At 35.3% G+C, this 20,294-nt stretch overlaps 1 protein-coding gene across 1 annotated transcript in view; it reads right to left on the minus strand.

Moving 5' to 3' along the window:
* MIA2 (MIA SH3 domain ER export factor 2) overlaps positions 1-17,772 on the minus strand; it is a 100,761-nt gene extending 82,989 nt beyond the window's left edge. Inside the window, exons 1-6 of the mRNA XM_029951228.1 lie at positions 17,658-17,772; positions 14,807-14,940; positions 13,210-13,296; positions 8,745-9,966; positions 458-676; positions 251-351 (exon numbers count right to left, since the gene is read on the minus strand). Of these exons, the coding sequence (XP_029807088.1) occupies positions 251-351; positions 458-676; positions 8,745-9,966; positions 13,210-13,296; positions 14,807-14,940; positions 17,658-17,772 (1,878 nt within the window). The remainder of the gene's footprint in view (positions 1-250; positions 352-457; positions 677-8,744; positions 9,967-13,209; positions 13,297-14,806; positions 14,941-17,657) is intronic.
* Between the last annotated feature and the right edge of the window lie 2,522 nt (positions 17,773-20,294).

Raw genomic sequence — 20,294 nt, forward strand, 5'->3', positions numbered from 1 at the left:
GGGGGGGGGGAGAGAAAGAAAACCAATGCTCATGGTCAACAAAACTTAAGGAAATGTTAAAAAGAATCCTTAACAATATCCATGCAACAAAACATTAATGTAAGAAGAAATTCTACATGTAAGATTTTATAGAAAGACCAACATTACGTAACATTGGCATAAGAGAATTCACTTAAGCATCATTTTCAGCCACTCCTATATGTAGAATAATAGGTAAAATTATTGCAAAAGATTTAAAAGGTCAACTTACCCTTTCTGTAAGAATTATAATTGGTGAAAATGCAGAATTCATGAAATCATAAATGTCAATTTGAAATAAGTATTTCAGAATCTGATACTCAGAAGCATCTTCTGTCAATTTATAAATAAAAATATGTTAACATTTGATGTGATGTAACTTTTGAATCCAATTTCTTCCTTACTTGCTGTATTAGAGAACAAATAACTTGTTTCTTACCTTTTTGAGCAATATAATTTTGAGAAGACAAAGAGTAATCAGTTGAAATCTTTTGACTGTTTGGCAGGGCATTTTCCACAGATTTGTCTATATCCACCTGAGTAGGTCCTTCAGTATCTAGTGATGTTTTTGATTTTTCATCATTATTTTTAGAAGATAGAGTCTCTAAATGTACTTCTGTATGAGTTCTCATGGGTAACTCTATTTCAGATACCATATCTGTGAATAAATATAAAATTGTTTAGGGGGTTTTGTTGTGGGCTTCCTTTTGTTTTAGGCAGGCCATTCTTTGAACTTTTGTGGTCATTGTGAGACTTCATTATGGAAAGAATTCCTTAAAACATAAATTTCAGCTTGCATTAGTTCCTACTGCTAAAGTAATTAATTACCACAGACTTAGTGCCTTAAACAATACAAATATATTCTCTTAGAGTTCTGGAGATCCAAAGTCCTAAAACCAAGGTGTTGGCAGGGCTGTGTTCTTTCTGAAGTGTCTAGAGGAGAAATCTATCTCCTTGCCTTTTCTACTTTTTTTGAGGTCACCTGCATCCCTTAGCTCATGGCTCCTTCTTTCATATTCAAAGTAAGCAGTACAGCATCATGTAACCTCTCTATTACTTTGACCCTCCTTCCTTCCTCCTGTAACAAACCTTGTGATTATATTGGGTCCACTAGGATAATCTCTCCTTCTCACATCTAATGTGACATTTTGCCATGTCAAGTAACATATTCACAGGGTCTGGGAATTATGACATGTACATTTTTGAATGGTCACTATTTAGCCTACCACAATGCTTTTCTTTATTCTTTTACAAAGGAAAAAAAATTTTAAACTGTATACAATTCTATTCTCTACATTGCCTTTTTGTCCTAAAAAGTATTAAAAAAAAAAAACCTAACATAACTGTCAAGAAAAGTGCTGTTGTGCTATTATATAAGCTTATGACAAAGAATAATACATTAAATAGATCTCCATAATGGGGAAGAGTACTGGGTGTTGTATGGAAAACAATTTGACAATAAAATATTATGGAAAAAAAATAAAAAATAAAAATAAAAATAAATAGCTCTCCATAGGATTTCATCCCTTTACATCATGTGTTATCCAAGAAAGTGTAATATGTAAATATTATTGCAAAAATATATGTCCCCACCATTCATGAAAATTGGTTAAAATAAATTTTTCTCACTTTATCTGTTAGAGAACCAGAAAGAGTCAAAATGACCAAAATTATTTACAGTATCTATAGTCTTATTTTTCATACAAAAGGATTTATTTAAAAAACCAAAAACCATGACATTGTCACACTGGGGTTTTAACACAAGACTTGCTCTACAATAGTGGGAGCTGGCATATAAAACACAAAATGATTCAGAAGCATAGCAATTAAGAAATAAAGTAAATTTATTTTTTATTTGTTTTAATTTTAACTTATTTTTGAGAGAGAGAGTGAGATAATGACCAGAGCCAAGTCAGATGCTTAACCGACTGAGCCACCCAGGTGCCCCAATGAAAGTAAATTTCTTTTAATGAGAACTCAGAATTAAACTTCAGAGAGACTCAACATCATCCTTCCATTTGGGCACTTGATACAAAAAAAATGATTTGAACTGCTATTAGCAGATGGCAAGAGCCGCCTGCAAATGAATCTTTGAATTGGAAAATCCTATTTCACCACCTGTTGGGAATAAGTCACTATTTTGATGACCACTTCACCTGGATACTTTGCCATAACCGTTCTGCTTGTTGCTATAATCACCATGTCTACCGCAGTTGTTGTACCCAGTGTAATAATATCCTACATAACCACCTGTTCCATTTTTCAAAATTTTTATTTTATTTTTTAATTTTGTTAATGTTTCTTTATTTTGAGAGAGAGAGAGATGGAGTATGAGCAGGGGAGGGGTAGAGAGAGAGGGAGACACAGAATCCAAAGCAGGCTCCAGGCTCTGAGCTGGTAGCACAGAAGCTCTATGCGGGGCTCGAACCCACGAACTGACCAGACCTGAGCTGGTCGGAGGCTTAACTGACTGAGCCACCCAGGCGCCCCCCTATTCCATTTAATAAATAGAACAAACTGACCCAGTTACACAAAGAAAGGCAATATTAAACTTTACAGCAATTAATTTCCAGGTTCTGAAATCTAGTCCACTGGATCGTGCATATCTACAATCCATAGTTGCCAGGATGTACTATTAAGTATAAAAACCATCATTACTCCGACTTTTAATGATATTGCTCCAAAGAATAAAAAACCACCCACTATCAAAGAAATTTTATTAGCCATTTGCACAGAAAGGTACCCGTAGTCTTGGGATATTTGAAACAAATTTGAAAATGACAAGGTGCCATTCAAATCTCAGGTATTGTACTTTTTGTCCACTCCCTTGGAGCTTTGTTAATTTCAAAGTCCAATTTTTGTTTCCCCCTTCATCCCATGTCTAGTCTATATCATATCATTTTATCCAGCAGGTATATTAGAAAACAATGAATAAATAGAAGCTTTTTAAATCCTAAAAATCAAGTGAAAATTTTGGAAGATATGATTGAGAGCAATCCTTATTGGTTAATCATTATAAGATGTTTTATATTTTATTTTTTTTAAAGATTCTGAAGTTTACATTTTTTTAATTTTTTAATGTTTATTTTTGGGGGAGGGAGAGAGAGAGACAAACATGAACAGGGGAGGGATGGAGAGAGAGCGAAACACAGAATCTGAAGCAGGCTCCAGGCTCTGAGCTGTCAGCACAGAGCCTGACATGGGGCTTCAACTCACAAACTCTGAGATCCCGGCCTGAGCCAAAGTCGGACACTTAACCAACTGAGCCACCCAGGGACTCCATAAGATGTTTATATTTTAAAACACATTATATTATTTACTAATTTACTAGTGTGGTGTGAAAAAATATATAGATAATATAAGTTCATACTATATTCTTGACATCATTATTTAAGTTATTTGGGCAATCAAAAAAAAGATAACATTTTTTATGTTTATGTTGGCTAAATAGGGAAAATACTGATATTTTAAAGTAGAATATAAAAGTAAAAAAGCTCAAGATATTCTCATTCAACTGTTAGTGAAATACATTCTTCCATGAGTATATACAAGTATATGCTTATTTTCACTTTCAGATCCAATAACACCATAAAGCTGTACTGAAAAATCAAATTAAAATCAATATTGGGGCACCTGAGGGGCTCAGTTAGGTAAGCGTCCAACTTTGGCTCAGGTCATAATATCACAGTTTGTGGGTTCGAGCCCTGCATCAGGCTCTGTGCTGACAACTCAGAGCCTGGAGCCTGCTTCAGATTCTGTGTCTCCTTCTCTCTCTGCTCCTGTCCTGCTCACACTCTGTTTCTCTCTCTCTCAAAAATAAATAAACATTAAAATCAATACTAAATTGTGTTTTGGATTTCATTCATGTACTATGAATATATCTGGCAAAGGTAAAGCTACATGTTTCCTTAATTTGATGATCTCATGAAATTAACATATTGCTTCAATGAGTGTCATAATTTGAGAGGGAACTCAAAAAAATTATAAATCTTATCATTGCTCTTTTACAGAAGTCATAAATCTATACTGTCAGAGAAAAAAACGATATAAATTTTATTTGCATTTCAGTGTAACAAGGCTAATAGAAATTTAATTAAAATACTCCTGATTTTTCTGATTTTATGCTACATATTAAATATTTAAATGACATATACCTTTAGATGATAATATATCTGAGTTCAAATTTAGAATGAAAAAAATATATGCACATCTTTTCAGAACTTTTCATTTTAAAAGGATTATCCTTGGGGCCCTAGGTGGTTCAGTTGGTTAAGTATCCCAAATTCGAATCAGGTCATGATCTCACAGTTTTTGAGTTCTAACACCACATTGGGCTCTCTGCTGTCTGCACAGAGCCTGCCTTGGATCCTTGGTCTTTCTCTCTCTCTGCCCTTCCCTCATTTGCATGCCTCTCTCTCAAAAGTACACATTTAAAAGGATTATCCTTCCCCAAAATTAATTGTAAAAATTTTTTTAATTTGAAACATATATGTCAAAATTTACCACATTTGTATTGTTACATCATATATTCATGTGCCTACCATGACAAATAGCCATTTATTTTAAGACAGTTCAGTTTTCAAACATAGTTTAAAATGACCATTTGACTGAATTAGCTAATCAGAGTTAAAGGGGAAAAAAAGCTTCTAATCAGTCCTTGCCTGAAGTATAGTATTCAGGTAAAATGTGGGATTTACTTCTCAGTTACTTTTTTGTTTTTAAGTTTATTTATTTATTTTGAAAGAGAGAGAGAGAGTGAGAGAGTGAGAGAGAGAGAAAGAGAGAGAGAGAGGGAGAGGGAAAGCATGAGCAGCAGGAGGGTAGGGGCAGAGAGAGCAGAAACAAAATCCCAAACAGGCTCCGCACTGTCAGCACAGAGCCCAATGAGCAGCTCAAACCTACAAATCATGAGATCATGACCTGAGCAGAAACCAAGAGTCAGATTCTCAGTTACTTTTTAAGACAAGGATAGGAAAGTATCAATGAAGTTCTGAAAAGCAATATTAAAGATCATTAAGACAATTATTCAGTGTCTATTGCTCTTTCAATTATGAGTTTAACATAGCACTTTGATGCTGTCACTTATTTAACCTTATTCAAAAGATGAAAGTCCCAAGTAGGCAAACACATATCAGTGATGTAATGTCACCTGTGGACATTAAAGTTAAAAATGAGCAATCAACTCAGGAACCTGAATACAATGGGACTGTTGTAAATACAGGACTCAGTGATCTACAATGATGTTTAATGGCATTAGCGGGGAAAACGGCTTATTCTATTATTAATTACACAGAAACTTCTATGTGTCTAAATTCTTTAAAAATATTGTTTTAACTGCAATATTAAATTGAAGTTAAATATTAAATTTTATTTTATTTAAAATAAATACATATGTTAAGAAAAATGAACATTTCCTATACTATTTTTGTATTTAATTAATTAATGTAATTAATTTCAGGGTATTGTTTTCATATGACTTAAACCAAAGCTTTAAGATTTACATTAGATACAGGGCATCTTGGTGGCTCGGTCAGTTAAACGTACAACCCTTGATTTTTGGCTCAGGTCATGATCTCCCGGTTTGAAGCTGAGCCCAACATGGGGCTCAGCGCTGACAACAAGGAGCCCACTTAGGACTCTCTCCCACTCTCTCTGCCCCCACCCCAGTTGTGCACCCTTCTGCACATACACACTCTCTCTCTCTCAAAATAAATAAATATTTTTAAAAAGAGATTTATATTAGATATAGATACACCTTTCTTACAATTGTTTATAAAGAGAATTTTAAGTCAAATAACACAATGAAGAACATTTTATATTTAACTATACTTGAAAAATTCATTTAAATAAGTTCAATTAGAATCCTTTTGTAAAATAGTTAACATTGCAATATAAATAACTGTTCCCTAATTTATCTGTTTTGTAAATACTTCTATCAGTATATTAGGTTTCCTGTAAATCTGGTTATTTAAGGCCTCAGCCTTTCATAAATGTTGATTTAAGATCAGTGATTCATTTTTTTAAATTTAATCTTTCTGATTAAGGCACGTTTTCACTTGCTATTTCCTAAAAGTTGTTGAAATGATCTGAAAGTATTGATTGCTGTAGCTATTTCTCCAATAGCCAGAAAGTAGTGCCTATGAATTCATCTGACTCCTTTTAGTATTACTTTTTAAAAATAAATTTTAGGGGCGCCAGGGTGGCTCAGTCAGTTGAGTGTCCGACTCTTGACTTTGGCTCCGGTCATGGTCTTGTAGTTTGTGAGTTTGAGCCTCACACCATCGGAGTCTGTGATGACAGTGAAGAGCCTGCTTGGTATTCTCCCGCTCTCTTTGCCCCTCCCCCACATGCTCTCTATCTCTCTTGAAAGGAAGGAAGAAAGAAAAAGAAAGATTAAAAAAATAAATAAATCTTACATTACCCCAGGTTGTTTTCATTTAATTAATAAAATACTTTGGAATAATCTACTTTGTTTATATAGAATGACCTATCTTTTTTAGAAACTTAAAGAAATTTCCTAATATTTTCATGAAATTCCCTCAAAATTAGTTGTAATTGCATAAATGTTCTATTCTCATTTGTCCTCCCATTTTCATATTTAGAAATTCTCACAAAAATAATATAAAAACAGGGAAGAGGACAAAACATAAGAGACTCTTAAACATAGAGAACAAACTGAGGGTTGGTGGAGGAGTTGTGGGTAGAGGGATGGGCTAAATGAGCAAGGGGCATTAGGGCACTTGCTGGGATGAGCAGTGGGTGTTATACGTAGGGAACAAATCACTGGATTCAACTCCTGAAATTATTATTGTAGTATATGCTAACTAACTTGGAACTAAATTAAAAATAAATAAATAAATAAATAAAAAGAAATTTAAAAAATAGAAATTTTCCTAGCATCACTATATGAAATAACAAATAAATTCTACTAAAGTGATATTCAGTATGCCTTGGAGTTTCTATAAATATGCTCTAAAATATTTTCATATATCTATATTTTGAATCTGATTTATTTCAGGACCTGATATTGTTTTGCTTTATTTTAGTCTCATTTATTCTTCCCAATTACTCTTAATCTGCTTTTTACAAATATTCCTTTAGGATCTAACAAGTGTAGAACAGAATCATTTCCTCTTTAGTCTTTGACAATCTATATTTTTAGTCATGAGAGAGCATCACACCTACCCCTTTCTCATTTAGCAAAGAATAAGAATCTAAGTCTGCATTCTGGTTAAGGTATTAATCCAGTTAAGAGCTCACATTTTGGAGAATACTAAGAGATGACATATTGTTCTTCTGAAATTTCAAGAAAATCAATCATTTCTAATGGAAATTAAATGTGTTTCCTTCTGAGTTTGCAAAATTGTTGATCTCTTCTTGTGAAAGGTTGTCTGTTATTGTAAGGTTCAGTTGTTCCTGTATTATTGGCCAGTATTTGCAGTTTCTAATCTGTCCATCAGAGAGACATCAGAATGGAGATGTGAGAAAGTCATGTTACATAATTTTTACTTAAAATAAAATCCATGTTTCTAATCATAGGAATTGCTATATAACCTAGATGTCTATATCTAGAAGTATCCTCTTATACTCTGCCCTTTTCCATAGCTTTCTGTTTAGCTCCCAGAACGGATAGGAAACTGTTCAAATATAGTTATATTGGGAAGGGGTTAATAAGTTAACAAGTTAATGTAAATGAACAGAAATTCTCACTTGCCAAAAGAGAAAGTCAGTGGACATTGTCTAAAACTGATTAATCAAAACAGAACAATATAAAGATTCTATTTAGAAAATAGAGATAAATACTAAAAGAAATTTGCTTCAAAAAAAAAAAAAAAAGAAGAAAGAAAAGAAATTCTTGTCCCTGGGACAGAGGAGAGAATAGAAGTGGACAGGAGCAACAAATTGCTTTTGTATCAAAAGATAAAAAAATAGGCATACCACTATTTATATTTTTAAACCTGTTTACATATACTACTTTGATGAAAATAAAAATCTGTTGTAAAATCCTTAAGATCTTCTTGGAACATCTATGTATCTTTAATCATTCTTTATACTGTGGTTTTTCATTTTTTATTAAAAAAATTTTTAACATTTATTTTTTTAAATGTTTTATTTATTTTTGATACAGAGAGAGACACAGCATGAGAGGGGGAGGGGCAGAGAGAGAAGGAGACACAGAACTGGAAGCAGGCTCCAGGATCTGAGCTAGCTGTCAGCACAGAGCCTGACGTGGGGCTAGAACCCACAAACCTTGAGATAGATCATGTCCTGAGCCAAAGTTGTACGCTTAAGCCACTGAGCCACCCTGGCGCCCCTACCTTGGTTTTTTAAATGTTTATTTATTTTGAGAAAGAAAGAGACAGCATGAGCAGGGGAGGGTCAGAGAGAGAGGGAGACATAGAATCCAAAGACAGGCTCCAGGATCTGAGCTAGCTGTCAGCACAGAGCCCCACGTGGGGCTCAAACCCACAAATTGTGAGATCATGACCTGAGCCGAAGTTGGACCCTCAACCAGCTGAGCCACCCAAACACCCCTTACCTTCATATTTTATTTTATAACATTAAGATCTAATTCCCAGAGTAAACCAGAAATTAATTAAAGAGTAGTTGATAAGATTGTTGTTGATTATTAAATATGCTGAGAAACATGGATTTCTGAATTTTTCATCTGATTTGTAAATTATGTTTAAAAAAATAAGTTACATAATAGATATTTTTATACCAACCTGACTGACTGTATCTGCTTTTCAGCATCAGAACTTTCATATTATCTGTTTGATAATTTTCAACTGAAAATTCTTCTGTTTCATCATTTTCAACTACATCATTTTTATCCTGTGTCTGTCCAGATGATGGCAATTCTGTTTCCTTTGGAATGTCCTGGAAGTTCCAAGGATTATCAAAATTATATAAGAACTTTTTAAAATATGGTAAGGTATCAGAATCATCTGTTTCCTCTAAGACGACTCTTTCATTTCCTACTTGATCTTCAGTTTCCATATTTTTTATTGTTTTTATTTCTTGTTCCTTATTAGGGTCAAATTTACTTTTTGGAAGATGTTCATGTTTATTTCCTCCACTTCCTTCTTCATTATTTCTATCATCTGATATAATTTTATCTTTATTAGTATATACAAAGCCTAGCATACCAAAACCAAAATCAAACCAATTTGGTTTAGGAATTGAGCTATCATTGGTGATTATGTCTTCTTTTTCTGTTAATATTTCTGTGCAGGGAACTGTGGGTTCTTCCTCAGATGATACGGAATTAGAAGCATCTTGTAGTGGTGGACTGCTTTCTTCAGACAATAATTCAGGCCCTGTATTCTCACCTCCAAAACCTAAATAACTTGTAAAACTACCCCCAAACCAACCAGTGGTTTGAGGACTGATGGAAGCTGGCACAGACTCTTTCTCTGGCACTGAATTGAAGTCAGATTCAGGTTCTTGATTTTGTTCTGTTTGGGGCTCATCATTATTTAATTCCTCTAGGTCATTCTCATCTTCTCCTGCTATTTTTCTGCTTGGAAATGAACTTTCTTGCACAGATTCAATAACCGATTCAAAAGTCTTTTCTTCTGCTTGTTCTCTTCCAAATCCAAACCATCCTTTCACTTCAGACACAGGTGAGGATGGTGGGAAGTGATCCACTTCTCGAATAGAATCCTCTTCCAGACTTCCAGCTTCCACTCTTTCCCAGTCTTTTGATTCCCTAGAACTTCTGATATCTTCAGGAGCTTCCGATGCTGGAAGTTGATCTTCAAACAAAACACTTTCAGAGGTTGAATAAAATCCAGATTCTGTCTGAAAATCACTTTCATATGCACTAAATTTTTGGTCTTTATCATCTTCATATGGATATGTATTTTTGCTGTCATCACTGTTTAGTTCACTGTCTTCATTTTCAAATGTGTAGCTTACTCCAAGAAGACAAAGAAAATCAGATTCCTAATAGAAAAAAATTATGATTAACATAAATACACTAAAATTCCTTTTCTCCCTAAATCATTTTAAATGGATGACTATGATTTTCCCGACCATAAAATTAACTCAACACACAGCATAAACGAAAATCAGATCTAATCCCAAACATTTATATCACAATTGACTTCTCAGGGTCAATAAAATAAACCTAAATGAAAAATCAAGGTTTTGAGTATATTCTGAAAATAAAGTCCTGACAAAAAGGCATACGTGTCCCCAAAATCTTGCTTCTCTCAAAACTGCACTGAACAGGCACATGCAGCTGTGTGGTGATTTAAGAGAGGGGAATTTCACAGTCCAGAGACTGTAAAGTGTGAAGGCCTAGTTAAAAGTTGCACTAAAACATTTAGACTTCTTTTATTGAGATATTACGTATAACCAGTTGAGGAGGGGAATCCTTTCGTTCATCTCACAGAACCACCAAATACTCAAGAAGAAAACTGGTGAAATTATTATTTTTTTAAAGTAGTCTCTATTCCCAATGTGAGGATTGAACTCACAACCTAGCAATCAAGAGTCACTGTGTTAGCCAAGCATCCCAAAATTGTTATATTTTAATCTGAAGGTATGAAACAGTGATACGTGCTGCTCTTTGGATATGATCATTATGAAATGAGAATACGGTTCAGAATTTTTAAAAACTAAACTTCGAAATTGACATTCTACAATGTTTTCAGCACTGCAATCTAGTAAGTGCTTGAGAACAGATTCTGGAGCCAACCGTCTGGGTTTAGTCCTGACCCTCCCATATAATTTTGGGTGAATTATATGACCTTTCTATGCCTCAGTCTCCTCATCTGTAAAATGAGAATAATGGCAGTACCTATTTTATAGGGGTGTTGTGTTGTGAGAATTAAATGAATGCAATGCTTGGAATAGTAACTGTCTATAGTAAACACTAGCCTAACCTAGCCCAAGTAACACTACCCCAGATGACCCAGAAATGCAAGGGGAAAAAGACCCAGTACCTTGCCTCTATTCAGGGTAATTCTGAAAGGCCATCCCAGGTTCAGAGATTCTTGTGGAATCAACTGAGACTTTTGTTGTAGCAACATCGCAGTTCAACTTCTCTGTCTGCCCAATCCTCTTTTTCCTTTTGATCCCTCACAGGGATCCTGAATTATTGATTCCTAAAAGTTTTCCCCAGTAAGCCTCTTGAGTGCAAAGGTCCACCTCAGAGTCTATTTCCCAGGGAACTCGACATAAGAATGTAGGGCGTCTATATGCTTATTATGTGCTCTGCATTGTGCTAGGTGCTGAAATTCTGCAGTAAACAAAAGGAAAAAAGTAATTATGAATTAAGTGCTATGGAGAACATAAACAGGCATCTGTGGTTATGATGCAGTAATTCCACAAGAATCATCATGGAAAGCCTCTCTGAAGTACTGATGCTTAAGTGGTAACATAAAGGATAAAAAAGAACTAGCCAAGTGAAAAACTTGGAAAAAATGTTTCAATCAAAGGCAACAGCCTGTTTGGGTCTCTGGGCTGGGAAAGTGTTTGGCATGTTCTAAGAACAGTCAATAGATGAGTGTGGCCAGGGGCATAGTGAGTGAGGGGAGAGCAGCGTCAGACAAGGCCATCGGGGTTTGGAGTGGAGTGGGCAGGAGCAGATCACGTAGAGCCAGAGTAAGGCCTCAGAGCTTCAAGAGAAAGCCATTAAAGGGCTGTAAACCAAAGGAATGACATCAGATTTTTTTGTTGTTGTTTGGTTTTTGTTCTTATGTGACCCATTGCTGTTTGGAGAATGGATTGGAAGAACAAATTTAGAGACAAGGAAACCATTTAGAAGGCTATTGTAGTATATTGTAGTATTCTTTTTTTTTTTTTTTTTAAACTAGTCTTCACACTAAGAACAGAGCCCAGCTCAGGGCTTGAACTTACAACCCTGAGATCAAGACCTGAGCTGAGATCAAGAGTCAGATGCTTAACTGACTGAGCCACCCGTGTGTCCCTATTGTAGTATTCTAATCAAGAAATGAAGCCTTGGATTAGGGTTATGGGGAGAGTGAAAATGATGAGAAGACAATATACTCCAGATATATTTTGGAGATAAAACTTAGAGGATCAGGGACACCTGGCTAGCTCAGTCTGTAGAGAATGTGACTCTTTATCTCAGGACTCACATTAGGCATGGAGCCTACTCAAAAAAATAAGTAAATATAAGTAAAGGAGAATTCTGCCTTTAAGAATAAAAAACAAAACACAAAAAACTGGCAGTACCAATAATTATAAAGTAAATTGATTGTTAATCCCAGAACTTATTCTGGGAAAGAGCTAAATAATTTGCCAGTTTGTTTGACTAGACTGACTCACTTCACACTCACCTTATTTAAGGTGAATTGCCTTAACCTAGAATCTGAATTAAATGGGCCAATCAGACCCACATATTGAAAAGTCACCTTCTGAGGAAGTCTGCTGCTCAGTCAGTTGGGCATTGACTCTTGATTTTAGCTCTGGTCATGATCTCATGGCTTTGAGCCCCACATTGAGTTTGAGCCCCACAGTAAGAGTACAAAGCCTGTTTGGGATTCTTTCTCTCTTTCCCTCCTTCTCTGTCCCTCCCCAGCTTGCTCTCTCTCTCTCAAAATAACTAAAAATAAATATTTAAAAAATTAAGTGTAAGTCACCTTCTGATTCCCTTTCTCATTATCAAGCCCAGCATTATCAAACCCAATATCATCAAGCTCATTTAAAAGTCAAGAGCAAAAGAGGTTGCACAGATATAAGACCCAGAGGTAGTGATGGGAAATAAATTTTGTCTCAGTACAATAATAACATTAGTAGTAATATCTAACACTTATATAGCAGTTACTAAATACTATTCTATATACTGTATATATGTTCATCATTCCCCATAAATGTGTGAAGTAGCACTATACTAAAATCATTATCCTCATTTTACAGATGAGAAAATTAAGTCACACATAGCCATAGTCAGGCTTTGAACTACCTCCAGAATCTGTATTCTTAATCACTACACTCTACTACCTGTCTGTTAATTTTTCAGAAAGCAATATGCCTGTCATCAACTTGTCTTAACCTAATTTTATTCACATATTCAAACTATTCTTAGAGTTCACAAACCAACTATTTTATATATTCACTATACAAGATACTTAACCAGTAGACACTTATACTATAGAAAACTGTTTTAGCCAAGAAAATTTAAATGCAATTAACAACTGAAATGTGCTTAATACTCACTTTAGTTGATATCTGAACTTCCTCAGATATGAATACCTCTTCAGTCTGGACAGCGTCTCTGGGAAAATATCCAAAGTCCTTTCCTTTCTACCAAAATGCAGAATGAAGATTAACAAGAATGATCAAAGCAATAATAACTATTGAGCCTAATTTTGCCAGTAGCTCTTAAATTGTGGTCTCTTAAACAGCTGCCTGCCTGGGCTAATTACCTAATGCAAAACTAAGTATGCTTGAAACTTCACCCTGGTCCACACGTTGCATGCTGCTTTTGTGTGTATCATTTTCACACATAGTAAGCAAGAAAATGCTTTCTTTTTCCCTTATGATACCTACTGTATCATTTTTTTTTTTTTACAGCTTCATTGGTTGCCTCTAATGTGTTCAAAGACATACACTGGCATGTTTAAAGGACCATTAAGCAGTAAGGACTCTTGGGAACTACAGAAGACAAATCATTCTGGCCATTGATAGCAGTTCAGTCACACAGCCGCTGCCACTAAAAAGCAGGGTAGATCCAAGTAGAATCTGCTCCTTCAGTAGTGGTCACACAGGCTACACAACAGAGAAATCTGATGCACATTCAAAACGGAAATGATGTATGCATCAGGTCAGTCACGCTTAATCAGCTTGGGAGTAAAATTGCTTATCATAGCATCTTTTCATTATAAAGCATAATGATACAATCAAAGTTACAAACGTATTTCCAATTGAAAACATTGATTATCAATGCTCCTATGTTATATATTTAGAAAGATGATTGAGACTTCTAGGAATTTCAACGTATTAGGACTTTGGGCCAAATAAAAGGCTTTCCCAGTAATTGTTGTTTTTCATGAAAAATTCATATACTTTGCTACTCTAGGCTACTAATCTTTCTGAGGATCTCTTCAATAAAAACTCTGTCGTTTATTTGCCCAGGGAGACCTCTCTTAATTAAGTGAAACTTCCCAGTCTCTCTTAAACTTGGCCATTGACAGCACCTAAGTATTGCTGGTGTTGCTTAGATGTCCCAAAATCTCCACTGGAAGCTTCAAAGTAATTTTATTCTCCAAGTAAATATAAAACCTAAGTTCAAAAACTATGCATGCTACATAAAAATAATTTCAAGTTCGGGCGCCTGGGTGGCTCAGTCAGTTGAGTGTCCGGCTTCAGCTCAGGTCATGATCTCACAGTTCATGGGTTCGAGCCCCGCATCAGGCTCTGTGCTGACCGCTAGCTCAGAGCCTGGAGCTTGTCTTCAGATCCTGTGACTCCTTCTCTCTCTGACCCTCCCCTGCTCATGCTGTCTCTCTCTCTCAAAAATAAATAAAAACATTTAAAAAAATAATTTCAAGTTACCCTTAAGGTCTCTATCCCAACCAGACTGCCTTCCCCAAAATACTACTTTTATAGAAATTCTGAAAACAAGACTGAACATTACATTTTTGTTTAAATGTGTTAAAAATTTTAATTAATAAATATTTTAAATGTGTATTACATATATGTTCTATATGTAAAGTGCCTTGAAATTATTAAAGTTCCTTTAGAGATGAAAAGCAGATATTCTGTGCAACCTAGTCATTTACTCCACATTCAATTTTTAAGACTAGATACTTACACTTCCTGCCCACAAATCTTCCCTTTCTCCTGCAAGTTTAACATAAACAGATATCTCTTCTCCCTTTGTGAAGTTCAGGTATCGGCAATCCGGTCCTCTGTAATCTCTCAAGGCTAAGACTCTGCTTATTAAAGCTGTGTAAACATGTGAAGAAAACACACAATTTAAATTAAAATGTTATTTCTCCTCCTCCCATCTTGCCCTTCTCCAGTCTGTCCTGTGTATTTCCAGATGCTAATTGCTTCATATCATTTATCACCTCAAAAATCTACATAGACTTCCCACTGCACACAGAATCAATTCTAAGCTCTTTGGTGTCCAAGGCTATCCATAACCTGGCCCTCTTCCTTATTTAAAATGACTTCCTCTTATTCCTTTACAGTCAAGAGATCTATCCATTGTCCCTGGAATATGTTATTTATCATTCTTGTCAGGAAGGAAAGGTAAAGATAATTCGGTTTCTTCCTGGTACCTACTACAGTAGTCCCCGTTATCTGAGGGAGATACATTCCAAGACCCCTGTGTCTGAAACCACAGATAGGGCCAAACCCTACCTACTATGTTTTTCCCTAGGTATCCATATATATAATAAAGTTTAATTTATAAATTAAGTATAGTAAGAGATTAAAAACAGTAACTAATAATGAAATTGAACAGTTACAACAATTTACTATAATAAAAGTTATGTGTTGCTGGGGCACCTGGGTGGCTCAGTCGGTTAAGCGTCTGACTTCACCTCAGGTCGTGATCTCATGGTTCATGAGTTTGAGCACAGGCCTCTGTGGTGACAGCTCAGAGCCTGGAGTCTGCTTTCACCTTCTGTGTCTCTCTCTCATGCTCTCTGCCCCTCCCCCATTATCTCTCTCTCTCTCTCTCTCTCTCTCTCTCAAAAATAAATATTTAAAAATTTTTAAATTACACAAAATTTATGTGATCTCTTTATCAAAATATCTTATTTTACTATACTTACTCTTCTTGCAACGATGTGAGATGATAAAATGCCTATATAAAATGAAATAAAGTGAGGTACATGAGGTAAGCACTGTGACATAGCATTAGGCTACTGTTGACCTTCTGAGTGTATGTCTGAAGCAGGATCATCTGCTCCTGCTCCTGTACCATGGTTGATCACAGGTAACTAGAGCCATGGAAAGTGACCCAGGGGTAAAAAGGACTATTGTATTTTCCGGGCATTATAATAGCTCTTTCATATCTTAATTTTATTAAATCCTCAAAACAGGCCTATAAGGTCAATAATCTTATATCAGTCTAATAAATGAGCCTTTAACTAAGCCTTAGAAAGTTGGTCACACACCTGATAAATGGTGGAGCCAGATTTGCACCAAGGTTATTTTCACTGCAACATTTGCCTTCCGTTTTCTGAGCTTTTTCTTTCTGCTCTTTCCTCAGCCTGGAAACTCTCAGTCTCTCCTCATGGTCAATTCATTTTCTACTTCTTCTATGAGACATCCTGAACTGGTCCAGCCTGTTCCATCCCTTCTCTGAACTTCAATATTACCTATTATTCTTATGCTGTATTGGTATTTACTTTCTCACGTTGACCTATCACTAGAATGAAAATTCCTGGAGGGCAAGAAACTTATCCGACATTTCATTTTATTCTTAGATACACACTCCCACCCCTCCAACCCAGCACATAATAGGCCCTCAATAACTATGAATGGTCATAATCATATATACTAGATCTAGCCAGCCCATCAATACATAAAGTAATATACATAACATATTATCTATTATAATTATACTAACATGTGTAAATCATTTTTATTAAGTTATACAATTAAAGTTAAAATAACTTATAAATTATTATGAATTGAATGCTCCCTTTCCATGTTTGGTATCTGATCATAAGGAAACTAAAATGAGGAATAAAGAACGAAAGAGAGATTATTACTATTATAAAACATCAACTAGTAAATCTTCTCTATGTATTAAATTATATATCCAACTGGTTAAGGAAAATGTATTCATAAAAAATTTACTTATAAATGATTTACATTCTACTAATAGTATTTTGGATTTTTAGTTTACATATTGCAAATTAAAAATAATTCTCACATAATGGAGAGATAGAACATACTTAAGACAGTTGTAGGGGCGACTGGGTGGCTCAATCGGTTAAGTGTCAAACTTTAGCTCAGGTCATGATTTCACGGTTGGTGAGTTCAAGCCCCATGCTGGGTTCTGTGCTGACAGCTTGGAGCCTGCAGCCTGCTTCAGATTCTGTGTCTCTCTCTTTCTCTGTCCCTCCCCCACTCGCTCTGTGTCTCTCACTCTTGAAAATAAACATTAAAACAGTTGTAATATATTATGACACTACTCATTTTGCACCATAATCCTAATAACAGAAAATAACTTAACTGGTAAAATGAAAATTAATTTTTGTAGGAGATAGAAGAAATTTGATATTCAAGGATATGAACAAAATTATGTACTAACACTGATTTAAATATTTTTACATAATAAGTGAATACAGAAATGATTAATGTTTGATAAAGTTTAGATAATAATACAAATCAATTATAGATATCTTAAAAAATAGGAAAAGTAATGATTTGTTTGTTTTTAAAGCCTGAATTAATATATTTATAATTTCTGATATATTACTTATCAGGCTGATCTTTGCCCCTTAATATATTTACATTAAAAACTATTACAAAATGCTTTGCCTCTAGCATTTTATTTTTTTAGTGAAGTATATTTTATCATTGCAAATATTTCTCAATGATAGTAATGCTTACTCCTATCATACATGTCCTCAAGAACATATTATGTCATTTCAAACCTCAGTTTAAGAGGAAAAGAAGGAAAAAAAGAAAAGCAAACTTACTTTCACATTCCAAGTCACCACATTTTTTAAAGTCTGCCAGCAGTTTTGTGCCCTCCAGACACTTTGTCAGAGAAATTACCAAAAGGAGAGTTCTGTGAACTCGAAGCTCCGCCATGCTAAAACAAGCAGGAATCGCAAACAAGGTTTAAACCATTTGTTTAGGCTGTAGATATGCCAGTGAAAACAAGAGATATCCCACTTTCTCTACCAAATTTAAGAGAAAAAGGGTTTTTTTAAATTTCTCTTGATAATTACATTTTTCCATTGGTGTTTAGATTTAACTTGAGGGACAAACGCTGTCTGTTGGCAATCTGCAGTGTCAGGTATCCAGATAATACATAATGGTTTAATAATTAACGGAGATTTTTAGTTGGACTCACGGATTGTAAAAGTGACCTGTGGAAAACCATCTGACTTAAAGGTACCTTGCATTCAGCAGGACAGTTCTTAAACCTGTTTTAGAATTCATCTCTTTCTGTTAAAAACTTCAGGTAGATCAAACAATAAATACAAACTGAGTATTTGTTGCATGCAAATACCAATATCAATAAAGTATATAGTTCTATGTAGAAGCAGTAATAATTTATATTCGAAGCATGGTTTTGAGATATGATGAAAGTTATTTGAAAAAACTCCCACTTTCATATTTCAAAAACTTTCACTGTTTCTATGAATTGCAACTTGGAAGAGTAATAGATCATTTGGGGCACCTGGGTGGCTAAGTTGGTAAAGTGTCTGACTCTTGATTTCGACCAGGTCATGATCTCACAGTTCATGGGTTTGAGCCCCACACTGGGCCCTTCACTGACAGCATGGAACCTGCTTAGGATTCTCTTTCTCCCTCCTTCTCTGCCCCTCCCCAATGTGTGTGTACTCTCTTTCAAAATAAATAAATAAACATTAAAAAAAAAAGAATAGTTAAAATGTGGTAAGTACTTCGTTATGTTCCAGGTATTAAACAATTATATGATTTAACTACCATGTCAACTGTCTAATGTTGGTAATATTATCATCCCCATTTTGCACATGAGGAAACAGGTACACAGAGATGGATTGAATCAGTCGCCCATAGTCACACAGTGAGCAGAAAAGAAATTTAAATCCAGGCATTCTGACTCCCCCTACTCATAACCACTATACTCTACCACCAAGAATCAAGTCATCTGTCACAGAATGATGTCTATTGCCCTCTGCAACAAAACTATTCCAGAAACAACAAGTACAGTATTATTCTATGTATTTTAAATTGTATATTTCTGGGGCACCTGGGTGGCTCAGTCAGTTAAGCATCCAAGTTCATCTCAGGTCATGATCTCATGGTTTGTGAGTTCAAGCCCTGCTAACAGCTCAGGGCCTGGAGCCTGCTTCAGATTTTGTGTCTCCCTCTCTCTCTGCCCCATCTCCACTTGTGCTCTGTCTCTCTCTGTCTCTCAAAAATGAATAAACGTTCAAAAAAATGTTTACTTACATATTTCTGTCACTGGAGAAAAATATATGAAGGAATCTTCCCCCATATGATGAGAATATATAGTATGATTCCAGGTTGTGTTCACTTTTTCTTTGTACTTTTCTATATTATTTGCCTTTAAAAAAAAAAAAATCAGGGGTGCCTGGGCGGCTCAGTCGGTTAAGCCTCCAACTTCGGCTCAGGTCATGATCTCATGTTTGTGGGTTTGAGCCCCCCGTTGGGCTCTGTGCTGACAGCTCAGAGCCTGGAGCCTGCTTCCGATTCTGTGTCTCCCTCTCTCTCTCCCCCTCCCCGCTCATGCTCTGTCTCTCTCTGTCTCAAAAATAAATAAAACATTTAAAAAATCATAAAAAAAATTTTAAAAATCAGGGACATAGCAAAAATAAACAAAATAAAATCAGGGGCATATCTTGTAAAATAACAATAAAGCTATGAAAATCAGTTATTTGAATATTACTGCTGCTTAAAAAGAACCGAAGCCCTATATTGGGGCTTTCTGTGTAAAGCACTAGATCTCAGTAGATCTGGGGAAACCACATGTGTCTATTTCAATCGTGAGAAAGTCCTTCTTTGCTGTACCTCTTTCCTATATTTGGGGACGCCACAGTGAACATGGTTTGCCAAATACAGCAGTTGTGTGACACCACACTTCCCTCTAGTGCCTGACATAAATAAAACAAATATCCAGCACCCAAGCAACTAAAGTGAAGGGCTTTTCTTTCAGGATCCTAAGACAAAACAAAACAAAACACAAATGGTGTTTGTTGTTTGTTTTCCAAAAACAAAATTTAGTAAGAAGCCAACTCTGTTAGATCAAATATTTTTACATCTTTAGAAAGAATCTTATAGAGCATGAATTTGAGGATCATTTGGCTTGCACTCAGAATCCTGCATAGGTGTACACATGCATACTTAAAAAAAATTTGTTAGTTTCTTGAACACTTCTACAAGTCTAGAAACAGTTGTCAAACCCATTTTTTTGTTTTTTTTAATAGTTTATTGCCAAGTTGGTTTCCATATAACACCCAGTGCTCTTCCCCACAAGTGCCGCCCTCCATGACCACCACCCCCTTCTCCTTTCCCCCTCACCCTTCAGCCCTCAGTTTGTTTTCAGCATTCAAGAGTCTCTCAAGATTTGCCTTACTTCCTCTCCCTAATTCTTTTTCTTC

Source organism: Suricata suricatta, chromosome 9, assembly GCF_006229205.1.
Source record: "Suricata suricatta isolate VVHF042 chromosome 9, meerkat_22Aug2017_6uvM2_HiC, whole genome shotgun sequence".
NCBI lineage: Eukaryota > Metazoa > Chordata > Mammalia > Carnivora > Herpestidae > Suricata > Suricata suricatta.